Here is a 17,881-nt window from a genome sequence, read left to right on the forward strand (position 1 = left end):
GAATATGTTATATGGTGCATATATTAAGCAAAATGCCCCTCTCTACAGATTATTTTTTCTATCTGACTAATGAGTTTATGGTCACCGAATATGTTTTTTCTGAGGTAAATGCTACATTACATGACATTGTTTACAAGCCATTATTGACGTATTTGCGTGGCTGAAACACTGATTGAGCGATTACATGAGACGGGATACGGATTGAAAAGTTGTACTCTTTCTTGTAACTTAACTTCAGACGTTTAGTCATGTTTATTTTGTGCTGAAACTGGTATTAATGTGGAAGAGATGATCAGTTCACGTGCGCTACATGCTGCCGCTTCTGTTGAACTGAGGCACAACAGCGATCGGTGACATGTCACACCACATTAAACACGCCAAAACGGCATTTATTGTTTAAATACTGCAATACAATGGGCATAATTTGAAATCTGAGACTTTGTTTCATATTAAAAGTACCAAAGCACAAAGCTTATTGCGATTTATTGGATGGGAATTACCCTTCAATGTTCCGTCTATTAACTGAAAACAGGCTAGACTAATCGATTTTGGGGATTTAGGAATCGATATCGTTCCGTAAAAATGAGAATAGATTAATATCGAGATATCGATATTTTTTTACCCAGCCCTACTAATAACGCCGTAGTCATGCTTTATCCGCCGGAACGGCTTCCGCGTATGACAGATGGCAGAAGTGATAGAAAAGTGTTTTTTACGTTTGAAATATGGATATTTTTCTTACAAAAACGCATGGATTCGCTACAGGAGGCCTTTATTCACCCCACGTTTTATTACAGATGCTCGCACTTTATTTAACGTGTTTTGAACTGTTGAACAGAAATACCCGCCCACTACAATGATAGAGCTTAGAAGTGCCAGGACAATTTTTAATATAACTCTGATTGGATTCATCTGAAAGAAGAAAGTCATATACACCTAGGAGGGCTCGAGGGTGAGTAAATAACATGTTAATTTTCATTTTTGGGTGAACTAACCCTTTAAGAATGTCAGAAGGGGGAAAGGAGGCTAAAAATGTTTTGCAAAATAGTCTAAACACATCAGGACCTGCAGGTAATAGCAAATTAACACAGACAAGGTGAGGGAGGGTACGGTTTAGGCTTAAGATTTAAGTGTTTCCACAACCAGTCCAGTAAAAGAATGGCATTTCAAATCAATTTTAGGACAAACAAATGACTATTTTCAGAAAACAAAGTTGGATGAGTCACTTTTGACAATTCAAAATAAAATCACAAAACAAGATGCTCTTGTGCATAATACTGGGATTAACTAAAACAGCAACTGAAGAACCTCTAACTAAATCCAAATTGTCTTAACTTGCTTGGCACAAGCACAATTGTAATTCAAATTAACAATAGCTGCGTTTACATGGACCCTACTAATCCGATCGTAATAGGACTAGAAGCACAATCAGAATAAAAAAAGTCACATGTAACCACGTCAATCGGATTGAATTGGCCAGATCCGATTCAGATTTCGATAGGATTGTAAGGGGTGGTTTATTCCTTTTGTAATCCGAGCGAGAGGACATGTAAACACTTGATTGGATTGAAAACCGAAACTGGAAAGTACTGCGCATGTGCAGTGACGTAAAAATAGCGTAATGACGTATGACGAGCGGAACGAGCTGCTCTTCCTGGTGAATAAAGTGTCATAAATGAGTGTCCCGTCATTATAAAACTCCCCTTTCACTCAGCGTCTGTGAAGTGGAGCAGCACAACGTCCCATCAGTCCTTGTTTAAGACTCTCATCCACAGACGACCCCGTTTTGGGTGCGGGAAGGGGCACTTTACTGCTTTATAAAGTAAGCAGCACAGCACAACAGTTCATGTGCTGGTCGTCGCCTAATTAGGACCCGAAGTAGATAAATATCACGTGTGCTTTTTAAAACAGTATGCGACAACAGCGGGAAACTGTATATTCATGCAGTGTGCACATATCAAGAGTAAATCCGATGAGAAGCTCGTGACATATAAACACGCATATCAACCCGATCACTTTATTTAGCGTTCATGTAAACACTACGTTCGGATTCGTCAATCAGAATGAATTCATTCCGATGGAAGCAAAAAGTGTCCATGTAAACGTTCCTAATGCTAACAATTCATAGACCCTTTCATCTGCAAAAAGGCCCTTATATAGTTTAAAATTATGCTTATGAGGTCAAGTTGCATGTATCTCTCATCAAAGGATGACACTGTACATCTTAGAGACGCTTACCTGAGTTTGACACCAGCTCAATGTCATTACCCTCCAGAACCAGCTCGTCTTTTTGAGCAGCAGACACTGCGCATGACACACCTACACACACACACAAAAAAATTCTGCATCAGTGCAACCAGGAATGTATAAAGTAGGATTATGGGCTTTATGGTGACAAAGTATGTGAAATCAGACAAAAAAAGAAAAAATCCTATAACACATACCTGACCTCATGCGAACACGGCGGATGTACTTCTCTCCCAAGAAGTTTCTGATCTCCACCAGAGCGCCGCTCTCCTGAATCACCACATTAATGGGGAAATGGGCATATACAGATCGCATCTTGTATCTGAAGCCCTAGAGAAATTTTTTTTACATGCATCACACAACAGTTCATATCTTTTCCTCTTCAATAACACGGCAAAGAAATTAAGGACACTAATACAGTCTTTTAAAAGTGGTTTTACACAGTTAGGATCTTCTTGCGTGATAACAAATGTACCAAAATGTACCAAATTTTACTTACCAGGGTGACCCCCTTGATCATGTTCTGGACATGACTGCAGATGGTGCGGACTGTGGCCAACTCCTTCCTGTTACCCCACCACTTGTCCACGCGCAGCTGAAACAAATTGTTTGCATAAATTCCACACACGTTAACATTAGGTATTTTTGCATCACTCATTTTATTAATCAGAATTAATCCAATATGATTTCATATTCTGGATCTGGAAGTTGCAACATTTCATATTTTGAAATATAAAATGTTGCGATCCAATTCACATTTTACATGCACTATTGCGCTTTACACTTATCCCAAACAAAACTTGTCATACTGAGCATATTTGCTGTTTTTGAACTGTCAGCTTTCTTTTTAGATGTGTTGTCATGTCAGAAGACTTTAGCATACATTTAATAAATATTCAGTCTGCTTCACTTATCAGTTTGTAAGACAGCATAGGCACATTCGTAAGATGCAAAACAACCATAAGCATCATAGCACTGCTCAATGCATTTTTTTTATAAGACTCAAGCATTTACACACTTTATTTTTTTTTGCCTGATGATCTGATTTCAGGTCTGTCTCCACCTCCTTCCAATCGATTTCATTTTTATCTAGCCCAATCGGATCAATTGAGGTATTTACATGAAAGATTTCCAGTCTGATTAAGCCATTAATACAATTATTAGCCAATATTTAGGTGAATATAAATATAACAACTATTGCTAGGGTTATTCTGCATTTAATCCAATTTAATTTCCATGTATCAAGACTGCAAACCTTCTTATTTTTCTTGCCCAAAAGACTGAGCTCCAGGTTAATGTGGTTGAACTCCCTGCGGAGAACTCCACGGGGTCCCTTCACAACAACTGTGCGGCCCTTGAGGGACACCTCGACTGCAAGCAAATAGCCAAAATGTAATAAAAGTGAAGACATGGATAAGGAGAAATGTTTTTAAATGCTTAGGATGTGATATATGATTTTTGGCATACCGTTGTGAGGGATGTCCACTGTCTGGTTACTGAGAATGGTCTTCATTCTAAAAGAAAGGTACAGAAAATCAGTCGGAGAACGCTGAATATACTTGTTATAATACATCTTGTTGACTTGTCTTCACGGTGCCTTCATTTATCAGTAGAGAAAACTAGATAGCCTAGTGCAAACCCGGTGACATTAATCAGAATGCACTGTCAACTACATCCCGACAGCAATGTTAACGTATTCTTTGACATTTCAGTCGGTTTTACGGTTAACTGAACATTACTAATGTCATAATGAGACACGTATGGCATTATATCAATGTGCTCAATAAATGAGTTGTACTTGCTACAGCCTACAAGTTTGACTAACAGATAAACGCCTACAAGACAGACTGCAATAATAAAGCATCATCGGATGTTCGCCGCTAATACAACTACAGATATTTTCATGATTGTGTAAACAACATCCTGGAGCACTAAGAAAACCGGACGGATTTGACATTAGTGCAGATTGTACTTGATTAAAATGCACAAGAACAGGCTGTGCCATGTTCTTACCTCGCCGATTAAGGGGGAAAGGAAAGAGGAAAAACGTCATTACGTAAATGTAACCAGTACGTCTTGCGTCATCGCCAGTTTCCAAGGCACAACCAAACGAATACAGATACTGAAAAGCAAAGTTAATGAAGTGAACTGTCACAAAGATTATTAAATAAGATTTTATTGATATATATATATTGCTTTGTCTGTATATAGTAAGAGCAAAATGTACCACATCCACAGGTTTGTCAGGTATATATATATATATATATATATATATGAAGTCTTTGTCATAAACATGCAGTGTGAGTTAATCGATGTCAGAACGATTGTTGTCAATGACAGGCTCAAGCTGGATCTAAAGTCATGGCGTTAATCAGCAGAAGTTGTGGTGCTGCGGTTAGATATTCGTCTAATCCTCTGTTTTTGCCATCAAAATGCTTTGAGGGGTATAATGTGAGTGATTTCTTTGTTTTGTTTTAGTTGTATGATTGATTGTACAAAAACATAATGTCAACTAGTTTAGTGTCAACTACGTTAACGTTACCGTGCAGGCCAGTAACGTTACAGAAGTTACTGCAATATAACAGTATAAAATACTGATTAAATATATTAAAATGAGTTTAATATTTTCTACGCACATTATATGTTATTAACAATGTACGAATATATGCTGAGCTAACCAAACTGGTAGATCGTAGTATGAAAGTTTTTAAATGTTAAAATTGAAATGGAGTGCCCTGAGCCTTTGCTTCTGGTCGCAGGTTTACTGTAACAGACTGACCACTGCTGCCAACACATCCTCAACACTCACTGAGAGGAAGAGAGACATGAAAGAGGATGGCCTGAACCTGCAGGACTTCATATCTGGAGAGCTGTCAGAAAAGAACAAGTGGGAGGAATACAGAGGCAACCTGAAGAGACAGAAGGGAGAAAGGTAAACGTATGGACAGACACACCACTATCTTTTTGGTACATGAATGTGGAAATCTTTCAGTACCGTGGTTTTATCAAAGTGTCATGATATTACTATGGTCATCAATGCCATACCAATACGAAAGTAATAAAATAATGTATGATTTTTTTCTATGATTTACAGTGATTTACATTTGATTTACATCAAATGTTGTCCAGTTGTTCCTTTAGACACATAGATATTGTTTGTTAAGAAACAGAGTGTGTGCTTTAATTGCTGAATGACTGAAAGCATTTTTGTTTGGTAAAGAACAATTTGTGAAAATATTTTTTAAAAACCTGACAAAAAATGTGGAAATTGGTGCAGTTTCTGATATTTATATGGTCAAAGGGTAAAATTCGGATCACTTTTAATGTCAATCGGTGAGATTTTCATAGCAGACTACTTGCACAAAATGCATATAAATATTGGAAGTCACACTATATCTCCCAAGATTATGTCTTACTAAGATTATATTTAAATGCTTAGTTTTATGATCAAAGCTCTAAGGTTTTGATTGTGGGGGGACTTATAATGCAATGCAGTAAAATGATGATTGAGACTAATAAACATTTCTCAAAACCTGATGTATCATGTTTTATACTCACCTTTTAACATGATTTTCCTAAAAAAAAACAAAAAAAAGCCTCAGTCCAGTAATTGTTCATCTTGAAATATTACTAAAAATAACAATACAATAAGTTATTCTTACACTAACTTTATTCAAATCAATAAAGATTTCACTGCAATAAATACATAAATAATAGATTTGTACTAAAAGGCCTACTTGTTAAAAAGAATAAACTATCAATCATGACAGAAGGCATGTAGTAGATTGTGTGCAACAGTTTTTCCAGCAAAGTTTTGATTATGCCCTAATTTAGAGATAATTTAGAAATTTCCGTATCAAATATGATACAGTAGGCTTTATAGGGTTAAGATGTAATACGTTTTATGAGAGACAGATATATAGGTAGATACCTCATAATAAAACCTACTGTAATAATTAAACTTTTACATATACATGCATAAAGTCCAGTACATATGATTTAACCAGTTGTGTTTATTTTGCAAGGCTAAGGCTACCACCATGGCTGAAAACAGAGATCCCTATAGGAAAGAACTACAACAAACTGAAGAACACACTTCGAGAGCTGAACCTTAACACAGTGAGTGTTTGAAAACATGCCTTACATCTCAACTGCTTCACACAGTCTCCTGACACAATGGTCACAATGGACACAGTTCTCTAATACAATGAACGTGGATGAGGACCAGGGGCTGTCAAGCTCCAAAAACAAAAATCAGCCATAAAGCATCATAAAAATAGTCCATAGGACTTGAGCACTACGTACTCCACTGTTTGGGGTCAGCAAGAATTTATATATATATATACAGTATCTCACAGAAGTGAGTTCACCCCTCACATTTTTGTAAATATTTTATTATATCTTTTCATGTGACAACACTGAAGAAATAATACTTTCATTCAGTAAGGATGCATTTAATTGATCAAAGTGACCGTAAATACGTTGTTAGAAAAGATTGTTGTTGTTTTTTTGCTTTTTATCCATCAAAGTATCCTGAAAATATGTATCACCATTTTCAAAAAAAATATTAAACAGCTATTTTCAACATTGATTTGCACCAATTCAACATATTAGAATAGACCAAATGAACACTCTATGATTTCTGAAGGATCATGTGACAAATAATTGCAGCCTTGTTGAACATAAGGGACTTTCACAAACATGAAAAAAATATTTTACACACCCCAAACCTTTGAACCTTAGTGTATGTAGCTATATAGTGTTTAGTGTTGTAAACATAATTTTGCTATTTAATGTAAATCTTGCTAAACAACGATGACTACCTTCCACTTTTATTGTATGTAAACGAGCAGCTTGGACATTCTGTTATTTTAAAAGGATGTTTATAAGCCAGTGTTACATGAATTATCTCGAGTCTATCGACTGTTATTGTTGTTATAGGTCTGCGAGGAGGCCCGGTGTCCCAATATTGGGGAATGCTGGGGGGGAGGAGAGTATGCCACTGCCACAGCAACCATTATGGTGAGTGCATTGAGTCTGCGAAATGCCCACACATACACAAGAACAATATCTCAATGTTATGGTCTTGACTAAACACCTCTACTTGATTTCCCACACTCTTGCTATAGTTGATGGGGGACACATGCACACGTGGCTGTAGGTTTTGTTCAGTTAAAACAGCGAGACGTCCTCCACCTCTTGACCCTAAGGAGCCATATAACACAGCTAAAGCCATTGCAGCATGGGGTCTGGACTATGTAGTACTCACATCAGTGGACAGAGATGGTGAGAAAACGTGAAACACCAGCAAACCAAAATGAAAGACTCCATGAAAAGCCTTGGACATTTGCCATGCTCATTGCTTTCCTCATTGATGTATTTCCTAGTAAAACTAAGACATATTAAAGGGCTCATCCATTTAGTTACATTATAGCCATGAGTTTATCTGTTATAATCATTTAGTAAGTGAAGTTTTAGTAGTATGCTCTCATACAGATAACATATAGAAGAGAATAGACATGGACTAAGAAGCACAAAACTTTCATTTTGGTTTCATTGTGTCTTTAAAATTTACCGTTGCACTTTATTTTTGACTTCTGACCATATTTTTATTATAATGAATGAACAGACATTCCTGATGGAGGGGCTGAACACTTTGCAAATACCGTCTCCAACCTTAAAGGAAGGTACAAAAATGGAAAAAAAAAAAGAGTTTATTTGTTTTTTAGAATCAACTCTTTCATCCATTTCTCTCATACATGATCTTTTCTCTCTTAGGAACCCTGAAATCCTGGTAGAGTGTTTGACTCCTGATTTCCGTGGTGATCTGGCAGCAGTGGAGAAAATTGCTTTGTCTGGGCTTGATGTTTATGCTCACAATGTAGAGACTGTCAGAGATTTACAGAGGTTAGTGCTGTAGAGTCTCGTGTGCTCGCATAAAAAGTCTTCTCCGTAACAGTACGGATTTATTTATTTATTTTGTTTTTATTTTTTTGAAGAATGTTTTTAATGCTGTTTGTAAAGTTCAGAAGCACAGACAGCTTTCAAAATGTGGTGTTTAATTTTTTCGTGTTTTATTTTTACGCAAAAATATATACACTGTGTATTTGTGGTTGTTTTTACTTGTAAAAATGTAAATATTTAAAAAAATAATAATTATATAATATAAAAATAATAATAAAAATTATTGTAAATATATTTTATTTATGTTTCTTTCATATTTTATTTATTTATTTTTCTCCCTGTTTTGTTTCTAGCATGTACAGTCACCACCAGATGGCAGAAATATCTAGTCTATTTTATCAAGTGAATTAGTAGCTCTCATCATTTAAAGCTTGTAGATTTCATTGCGGACCTCACTTTTCATCTTTGACCTTTGACCTTAAGGCATGTGCGTGACCCCCGTGCAAACTTCGACCAATCACTGAGTGTTTTACGACATGCTAAAAAGGTGAAACCCAGTGTGCTCACGAAGACTTCCATCATGCTGGGGCTCGGAGAGACAGATGCGCAGATACGCGCAGCTCTGAAAGGTAATTCATATTAGAATTAGACATGCGTTACGTATCAAGGGAGGTCGATAAATATGCATATATTAACATATGAGAGTTCTCTGTGTTCTTGCAGAATTGAGGGACTCTGGAGTGGACTGTCTAACACTGGGGCAGTACATGCAGCCAACCAAACGCCATCTCAAGGTACGAGAATAATAAAACAACCAAACTCTGTCCTGGATGGCACACTCCCAGTCTGTTCACTAATCATCTGATACACTCTGCACACAAAAATGGCAAGTGCTGACTGACATCACCAGCCACAAGCTGATTGGCTAGCTTTACGCAGCATTCGGTAGTAAAGGTGTGGTCACATTCGGTTGAATTTCAAGTGCAAAATTGGTCCATTGTCAATAGTTCAGCAATGTATGCAGCACAGCTCACAGAGTCAATGTCTTCGTGACCAGCTTGAACCCGTTGTGAAATCTGCATGTGAAATCTTTCACCCTAATGCGTAATTCCCAATCGCGTGGATTTCACCCTTAAAAAAATTGCCAAACAATGGCAATGTAACTGTACCTTAAAGCAACTCTATGTAGTTTTGTGTATTTTTGGAGTCCCCTATAGTTAAGTGAAGTCTCTATGGTAAATATATTATAAGTGAATAGCTATAAAAGTCCATTTGCCGTGCCATAAAGCAAACTGCCCTTTTCACTTTTTGAAAATGATATTTCAAGGTAAAAAAAACAAAAAACTAAACATACAGTTTCTTTAAGTGATCTATTTTCGATAACGTTGCATAGAAACAAAACAAACTCTGATTGGACATGTTGTGTAGATCTAAGAAGAACCAAATTTTACCGAAGTGAGAAGTCTTCCAGAAATAATAATTCAAAAGCAACAGGCAACATTTCCCATTTCATACATTATTTCAGTTTCATTCTGTTACATCACACACTTGTCACGCTTTCAGAATGGCATTATCTCTTCTTGAATGCATCAGTCTGAAAGTGTGTGTCTGGTTGAAGGTGGAAGAGTATGTTACTCCTGAGAAGTTTGCTTACTGGGAGAAGGTTGGCCAGGAGATGGGCTTTGTCTACACAGCCAGTGGGCCACTTGTGCGCTCCTCTTACAAAGCAGGTAACCTGACAACATGTTTTAATTCATGGAAATTTAGCTAATACTCAGATAATGGCATCTGTTAGCATTCCCATATTTTTGTTTTCAATGACAGTTGCTTGGCTGGTGCAAGATGCCCCAAAGCTGTGACTTTAAATCTCCCATCTTTTCTCATGGGGCAACAACAGCTACATCAATAAAATGAATCATTTGCTGTATGTTGCTTGCAAAAAAAATTCATTCCATCATCTACTTTAGAATTTGTAAAAGCTTTTACAACAAGAGGTGTAGTTTCGACTCTCAGGGCAGCCAAACATTGACTCCATTTTTCATGAAGCACTTACAATTACACATACTGTAACATTATTTGTTTTAACATACGGTTTCATTTTTTAGGTGAATTCTTTTTGAAGAATCTGCTGGAAAAGCGGAAGACTGAAGGAGCCACAGTGGCAGCAGAGTAAAACTAGTAAACGTCACCTGTCTACAGTATAAATACAATTAATAGGATGGTTCATCCAAAAATGAAAACTCTGTAATCATTTACTTTCCCTCATGTCATTTTTCTGCAACAAATAGTAATACAGGTTTGGAACAACATGATGCCGGAATTTTCATTTTTGGGTGAACTGTCCCTTTAAGTATACATATTACAAAATTATGTTGCTGTAACTCGTAATGTTGTTTTAGAAATGGATTAAAGATCTGTATATTGTGTATCATTTAAAGGGGTCATGGGATGCTAATTTCACTTTTACATGTTGTTTGAACATAAATGTGTGTTGGCAGTGTGTGTACACATCTACCCTATAATGATAAAAATCCACCCAGTGGTTTTTATTTAATCCCTAAAAATAATATCCCCTTTTTCAAATCAGGCCGTTCTCAGCTTCTTGTCTGTGTGATGTCACACGGACGAAGGCCGCTCCCGCGACAGTAGATTGACACTAGCGTCTTACCTTAGACCCGCCCTGAGTGAGCTGTAACAGTCCGACCGCCATTGTTTCACCGCAGAAGCAGATGTAGACAAGAATGTCTCCTAAGCGATTGAGGTGTTCTGTTGTTGGATGTAATAATGACCAGCAGTCGTCATTTACTCCCGACATCTGAGCCGCTGAAGACGCAGTGGATTACTTTTGTTTGTGAAGGGAATGCGCCCTCGATCTACCTAAATGCGTTTATGTTCGCGCAAATCATTTGTGATCCAGCTTCACTTACAGCAGAAGTGAGTATAAGGTTTTTTTTTATGAATCTTTGCAATAGCTGTTCCTAATAACGTGCTACTTAGCAAGTTTTGCGCTAAAGTAAACAGTCTCTCAGAGCACTCCTCACCCCACAGAAGAGAGGGGCGGGGTCAGCAGAGCTCATTAGCATTTAAAGCAACATGCAAAAAATGGGTTGATTTCTGCAGAGCTGATTTTGGAAAGGTAAAAAGGGTGTTTTTTAAACTACCATTGAGAAATTTTAACCGAAGTATGTTATAGACTTTTCATTAAGACTCTAAAGAATCATATCAATTTGTGGAAAATGGGCATCCTATGACCCCTTTAAGTAATATCAACACAATATATTCAATTCAAACTTGTCAAAGATCGTGTTGTTGTTGTTTTTTTGTTTGTTTCAGCCATGGTTGGCTTCCATATTTAAGCCTGTGAAATGAGTATCCAAAACCGCTTCATTTCATTGGTCCATATTTATTTAAGAATTACATTTTCTTCAATCATAATACATGACCATTATAAACCTGTACAGTAAGAGATGATTTTATAAAAGCTACAACTGTGACTCTACAATAACATACACCGTGCAGGTTGAACAATACATATCAGAGGATTCATAAATGATTAATAACGGAGTGACACAAACAGCTATTTGGTATCACATGCCAAATTTCAGGCAACAGCGTTTTTTTATGTCCCACTTGGTCCTAGTATTTAAAAGTTGCCATTCCTTCTGTTGCTGCTCCTTCAGACATCACTCTCAAATAAGTAGATGATTTTGTCATTAAAATCTACACTACGATAACACTGATAACTGTAAACAATAATATACTACTAAACAGTACTGGGATGTTAATGTATTAACATCAGTTTTGTGTACAGTTAATAGACGTTTCAAATTTTTTCCGAAATGGCACAGACATGAGAACATTCTAAAAAATTTCAAGAATAATGATTTTAAAAACCAAGACACAAATGACAAAGTGTTTAAAACATTAAATCACTGCATTTTTGTGAACGGCCATGAAAGATAAAACTCAGTCTTAAAAAAACATTCTGAAGACAGAAACACACGCACACAACACACACAGCACATGCATTTTTACAAACAGATTTCCAGCAACGGTCACACATTACTTTGGTTTTCTCAGCAAAAGACTTTAATCAATGTAAAGTGCACATGCGTGTGTGTATGAGTCTGTGTCTAGGCTTTGGATTTCTTGATGGGTGGTTCATTGATTCGCGGAACTCCTCCAGATGGTGTGAAGGGAATTCGGGTTGTCACCTTCTTTCCAATGGTCTCGATCTATGCAAAGCACACAACATTAAACCATGCCAATTAATAGAGTGATGAAGTCAGGCAGGTAGGCACAGCTACTAACATGTTAACTGCACAAATATCCACTCACCTGAAAGCCAAAGTTTTGTAGCTGAGGGTGCAGATGGTCCAGGACTCGTCGACCATCAAAGATAAATGCTGGTTTCAACATCTTGTGGTATATTTTCTCATAATCCAGGTCCTAAAAACAAACACATGCAATACTTCACTATTCTTTTTAGACATACCATTGTGTGTAGGGCTGCACGATAAATTGCATGCGATATTTAACGCGCATCTTGTCAGAAAGCCGGTTCTGTAATCAGCGGTAAATCTCCATCACATGCGTGCTTTCACATTGAGCAGCATTAACTACACAGAGCCGTTGTTCACTGACGAGCTGCGCAAAAGTTCAGATTTATTTAAATTGTAATTTACACTTAGAAATGTAAATGTAATAGTCTATTTTTATTTATTTATATATTTATTTACATTCTAAATTAATTAAATATATAAACCGAAAAGGTTATACTTTATATTAAGGTGTCCTTGTTACAGTGTAATTATACCATTAAGTACGGAGTAATATTAATTAACTACATGTACTTACTGGTTAGGGTTACTTGCATGTAATTATGCATAATTTATTGTTATTATAATAGTAAGTACATGTAGCATGTGTAACAAGGACACCTTAAAATAAAGTGTTACCACCAAAAATGTATTATTTATATTATTTTTGCATGTAAATTTATAATTCCGCATTTATTCTAATTTTTTTAATGTATTAAACATTTTTACATTTCTAAATAAATTATTATATGACCAAACATCAATAAATTTACATTTGTAATATGTTTTGTATTAACTGTAAAATGATTATTTAAAAATATTATTTAGTATTACACATTGATATATTTCTAAATGAATATTCTAAATTGCTTTTATAATATTATATTTACATTTAAATGTATGATTTATTCTAAAAATTATTATAAAAAATACTAATTAGTAATATTTTTTAAATATATACATGTATAGGTAAATCAAACATTTATTAATAATAAAACTGTAAGAAAATGTGCAAAAATACCTGGAAATTAATGCATTGTTTGCAAGGCACAAAAATGCATGCACATGATCAATAAATATGGCGCTGATATAGTGTTGGTCCAATAGGGCAAGTGACAGTTCTGCTTTTGTAAAGCAAACCACTTTAAATCAAAGCATGATTCATATATTACACTAATACATCAGTGCTTTCTAAATCTGCATTGAGTTTGTGTTTTTCTGTGTGCCATGTACCTTAAACATGTCCCACTCTGTGCAGATGACCAGGGCATGTGCACTTTCACATGCCTCATAGGGGTCCGACGTCACTGTTACAAGATCAGACACTGCAGAGAGAATGAGAGTCACGGCAAATTAGACAGAAACACGCAGACGCAAACTTTCTCCTGCGTTCTCTTATGCGAGTCTCTCCCCTACATGACATTCAGCATGACACAGCACTCGCTCCCTCTTGACCTAATGCATGGTTTTATCTGCTCAACACGCATACCTCTCTCTGGGTTGTCTCCGGAAATGCTGGGTTGAGACAGGTCCTGGATTATCTGCTCCTTCAGCACTTTAGGGTCATAAATATGCAGCTTGGCTCCTTCGTCCATCAGATACTTAGAGATGTAGATACTGGAGGACTCTCTGAAACACACATACACACAGGAGAAACTTACAACACAAGATTCCCATTTACACACAGATTATGATGCCATGGAAAAGGCCCTTTATGAATAAAAGAGAACAGTAGCAAAAATAGAACATATTAAATAACTAATAATATTTTAAATAATATTATACAATATTGAAAATTTGATTTTTTTTTTTTCAGGCAGTTTAATGAAACTGTCATAATTTCACGGTGGTGTCCAAAAGACTAGAATAGAATAGAATAATCTCATTGTGAAATCTCACTCAACTGTGAGGGTTATATTGTTTAAGAAAAAATGAACCGGTTAATACCTAGTTACTCCGAAACAACATCATTTGCCTATTTTTGAGCTTCCATTGAAAATACCTCTAAACAAAGTCCAAATTGAATTGAAAGAATTGACTGAAGAATTAAGTGAATAATTCAATTAATTATTATAATTCACTTGTAGGCACCTACTGGCGAAACAATGTAAAAATGCCTTCGACTAAGGCAAAGAAAAGCAGAGTGATACAGTAAAAAGACTTGTTTGTCTGAACATCAACACTCAGCTAATCAAATTCGAAGATTGGAACTAACAGTGTAATAAACATTTATGATTTTGCATTAGTTCTATATCACTAATAAAATAAGTACATTTGTGACAGTCACACCTTTGCACTAAAAGTCAGATTTCCTTGCTTCCATCAATGCTGTTAATCTAGGAATGATTAATGCCATGAATCATGCTTAAATTGTGCTGCATAACATGATCACCAGGTATTGCATAAACTTCTGGAGTTCATATTACCTTAAATGCTGCTCCCATTAGGAAAAGATGGACATATTAAATAATAAAACATTCTGAAATTCATGTGAAACTTTTCACACAACTGTGTGACAATTTGTGACAAATTGTCATGCTAATAATATAATTATTTTCACTAGTGGTATCAGACTTTGGACCCCACTTAGTTATTGAAGGCATTTGTTATAAGCTTGTGTTCATGCCCCATTCTATTATGTCTTGAATGGAGGTAAAAAAAACAAAACAAAAAAGTAATGATGTCTTGAATGGAGGTTAAAAAAAAACAACAGTTATAATTCTCTTCTGAAACAATCCACATGCAGAGGCATGACATATACTCAGTGACTCTAGATAAAGGTCATGGGTGGCACAGGTGTGTTTACGCATGTATTGCAGTGTTTTAAGTCTGCATGGTTTTAATAGGATATAGTTCAAACCAAGGAAAACTATGTGTAATCTTCATTACACAATCAAAGTTGATGGTTAACTCATGCTCTGACATCTCATGGTCTGTGTTTTGTAGGTAAAAGTGAAAGACACAGCTTTTGACTTGTCATAAATAAAACAGACTGGTTCAAAGTATCCCTATACGTACCTGGTGTCTCCCGTGTCCTTCTTGAAGGAGAAACCTAACAAAGCGATTTTCTTCCCCGTAACGGTGTTAAACAGGCAGTCAATGATCCGACAGGCAAATCTCTTTCTCTGATATTCGTTCATGTCAATCACCTGAACATAAGGAAGCACAGAGTAAAAGGTTAGACAAAATTAATCAAACTTATTTTCTGATATCAATGAGTTTTCGTATGACAAGTTATCATATGAAAGTTTTTGGTTGGTAAGACTTTTAAATGTTTTTGAAATAAATCGCTTATGTTCACCAAGGATGTATTTATTTGAGCACACCAATAAAAACTGTAATATTGTGAAATATCATTACAATTAAAATAACTGTTTTCTATTTTAGTATATATTAAAATGTAATTTATTCCGATGATGGCCAAGCTGAATTTTCAACAGCCACTTCTCACTTCCCATGTGCATCTCCACACATTCAAACATGCTGTGACATGATCCGTCAACCATTTGATGATTTTACGTGAAGCTAAATCTGACTTGATGCGTCTTTCCACTGAATGATGACTCACGCAAAGCCAACATATCCCATCAAGACTTACTAAATAAGCATTCAAAGTGAAGTTTACCTGTTGCCAGTATGAAGCAACCTCTGGGAGATTCAGTGCCTCACACAGATACACCAAATTCAGCACATCCTTCTGAAAACAACTTCCTCCAAAACCTGATACAGACACAAACACAACTGAAGGCCAACTGAAGCACAACTCACATTTGTTTGCAAGAAATCTCATTTTATCATATCATAAAGAGCACCACTAATGAGGAATTAAAGGGGTCATATGATGTTGCTAAAAAGAACATTATTTTGTGTATTTGGTGTAATGAAATGTTTATGCGGTTTAAGGTTAAAAAACCACATTATTTTCCATATAATGTACATTACTGTTTCTCCTCTATGCCCCGCTTTTCTGAAAAGCGTCAATTTTTTCAAAGCTCATCGGTCTGAAAAGCGAGGTGTGCTCTGATTGGCCAGCTATCCAGTGTGTTGTGATTGGCCGAATACCTCAAGCATGTGATGCAGAGGCATGACATATACTCAGTGACTCTAGATAAAGGTCATGGGTGGCACAGGTGTGTTTACGCATGTATTGCAGTGTTTTAAGTCTGCATGGTTTTAATAGGATATAGTTCAAACCAAGGAAAACTATGTGTAATCTTCATTACACAATCAAAGTTGATGGTTAACTCATGCTCTGACATATCATGGTCTGTGTTTTGTAGGTAAAAGTGAAAGACACAGCTTTTGACTCGTCATAAATAAAACAGACTGGTTCAAAGTATCCCTGTACGTACCTGGTGTCTCCCGTGTCCTTCTTGAAGGAGAAACCTAACAAAGCGATTTTCTTCCCCGTAACGGTGTTAAACAGGCAGTCAATGATCCGACAGGCAAATCTCTTTCTCTGATATTCGTTCATGTCAATCACCTGAACATAAGGAAGCACAGAGTAAAAGGTTAGACAAAATTAATCAAACTTATTTTCTGATATCAATGAGTTTTCGTATGACAAGTTATCATATGAAAGTTTTTGGTTGGTAAGACTTTTAAACGTTTTTGAAATAAATCGCTTATGTTCACCAAGGATGTATTTATTTGAGCACACCAATAAAAACTGTAATATTGTGAAATATCATTACAATTAAAATAACTGTTTTCTATTTTAGTATATATTAAAATGTAATTTATTCCGATGATGGCCAAGCTGAATTTTCAACAGCCACTTCTCACTTCCCATGTGCATCTCCACACATTCAAACATGCTGTGACATGATCCGTCAACCATTTGATGATTTTACGTGAAGCTAAATCTGACTTGATGCGTCTTTCCACTGAATGATGACTCACGCAAAGCCAACATATCCCATCAAGACTTACTAAATAAGCATTCAAAGTGAAGTTTACCTGTTGCCAGTATGAAGCAACCTCTGGGAGATTCAGTGCCTCACACAGATACACCAAATTCAGCACATCCTTCTGAAAACAACTTCCTCCAAAACCTGATACAGACACAAACACAACTGAAGGCCAACTGAAGCACAACTCACATTTGTTTGCAAGAAATCTCATTTTATCATATCATAAAGAGCACCACTAATGAGGAATTAAAGGGGTCATATGATGTTGCTAAAAAGAACATTATTTTGTGTATTTGGTGTAATGAAATGTTTATGCGGTTTAAGGTTAAAAAACCACATTATTTTCCATATAATGTACATTACTGTTTCTTCTCCTCTATGCCCCTTTCTGAAAAGCGTCAATTTTTTCAAAGCTCATCGGTCTGAAAAGCGAGGTCTGCTGTGATTGGCCAGCTATCCAGTGCATTGTGATTGGCCGAATACCTCAAGCGTGTGACG

At 36.2% G+C, this 17,881-nt stretch overlaps 3 protein-coding genes across 3 annotated transcripts in view; 1 reads left to right on the top strand and 2 right to left on the bottom strand.

Annotated features, from left to right (window-relative positions):
- The window catches only part of LOC107709470 (60S ribosomal protein L9-like), a 5,707-nt gene extending 1,407 nt beyond the window's left edge, over positions 1-4,300 (bottom strand). Inside the window, exons 1-6 of the mRNA XM_016513966.1 lie at positions 4,261-4,300; positions 3,715-3,761; positions 3,503-3,618; positions 2,747-2,842; positions 2,445-2,577; positions 2,239-2,319 (exon numbers count right to left, since the gene is read on the bottom strand). Coding sequence (XP_016369452.1) covers positions 2,239-2,319; positions 2,445-2,577; positions 2,747-2,842; positions 3,503-3,618; positions 3,715-3,760 — 472 coding nt within the window. The 5' untranslated portion in view covers position 3,761; positions 4,261-4,300. The remainder of the gene's footprint in view (positions 1-2,238; positions 2,320-2,444; positions 2,578-2,746; positions 2,843-3,502; positions 3,619-3,714; positions 3,762-4,260) is intronic.
- Positions 4,301-4,560: 260 nt separating this feature from the next.
- On the top strand, positions 4,561-10,643 carry lias (lipoic acid synthetase). The gene is made up of 11 exons (XM_016513921.1): positions 4,561-4,698; positions 5,007-5,179; positions 6,273-6,366; positions 7,189-7,269; positions 7,377-7,533; positions 7,877-7,934; positions 8,026-8,154; positions 8,635-8,780; positions 8,875-8,945; positions 9,770-9,881; positions 10,257-10,643. The coding sequence occupies exons 1-11, from the start codon at positions 4,609-4,611 to the stop codon at positions 10,322-10,324; spliced, it is 1,179 nt and encodes a 392-aa protein (XP_016369407.1). The 5' UTR covers positions 4,561-4,608; the 3' UTR covers positions 10,325-10,643.
- An 895-nt stretch (positions 10,644-11,538) lies between these two features.
- ugdh (UDP-glucose 6-dehydrogenase) overlaps positions 11,539-17,881 on the bottom strand; it is a 10,953-nt gene continuing 4,610 nt past the window's right edge. The window contains exons 7-12 of the mRNA XM_016513968.1: positions 17,430-17,524; positions 16,823-16,953; positions 13,960-14,099; positions 13,704-13,795; positions 12,490-12,600; positions 11,539-12,386 (exon numbers count right to left, since the gene is read on the bottom strand). Coding sequence (XP_016369454.1) covers positions 12,285-12,386; positions 12,490-12,600; positions 13,704-13,795; positions 13,960-14,099; positions 16,823-16,953; positions 17,430-17,524 — 671 coding nt within the window. The 3' untranslated portion in view covers positions 11,539-12,284. The remainder of the gene's footprint in view (positions 12,387-12,489; positions 12,601-13,703; positions 13,796-13,959; positions 14,100-16,822; positions 16,954-17,429; positions 17,525-17,881) is intronic.

Source organism: Sinocyclocheilus rhinocerous, unplaced genomic scaffold, assembly GCF_001515625.1.
Source record: "Sinocyclocheilus rhinocerous isolate Xijiao unplaced genomic scaffold, SAMN03320098_v1.1 scaffold1648, whole genome shotgun sequence".
Taxonomy (NCBI): domain Eukaryota; kingdom Metazoa; phylum Chordata; class Actinopteri; order Cypriniformes; family Cyprinidae; genus Sinocyclocheilus; species Sinocyclocheilus rhinocerous.

Excerpts from the sequence above, each read along its gene's own strand:
- lias (XM_016513921.1), top strand. The coding sequence starts at position 4,609 with ATGGCGTTAATCAGCAGAAGTTGTGGTGCTGCGGTTAGATATTCGTCT. Across the intron at positions 4,699-5,006 it reads AATGCTTTGAGGGGTATAAT|GTTTACTGTAACAGACTGAC; the intron begins GTGAGTGATTTC and ends TTCTGGTCGCAG. Across the intron at positions 7,935-8,025 it reads GTCTCCAACCTTAAAGGAAG|GAACCCTGAAATCCTGGTAG; the intron begins GTACAAAAATGG and ends TTTCTCTCTTAG.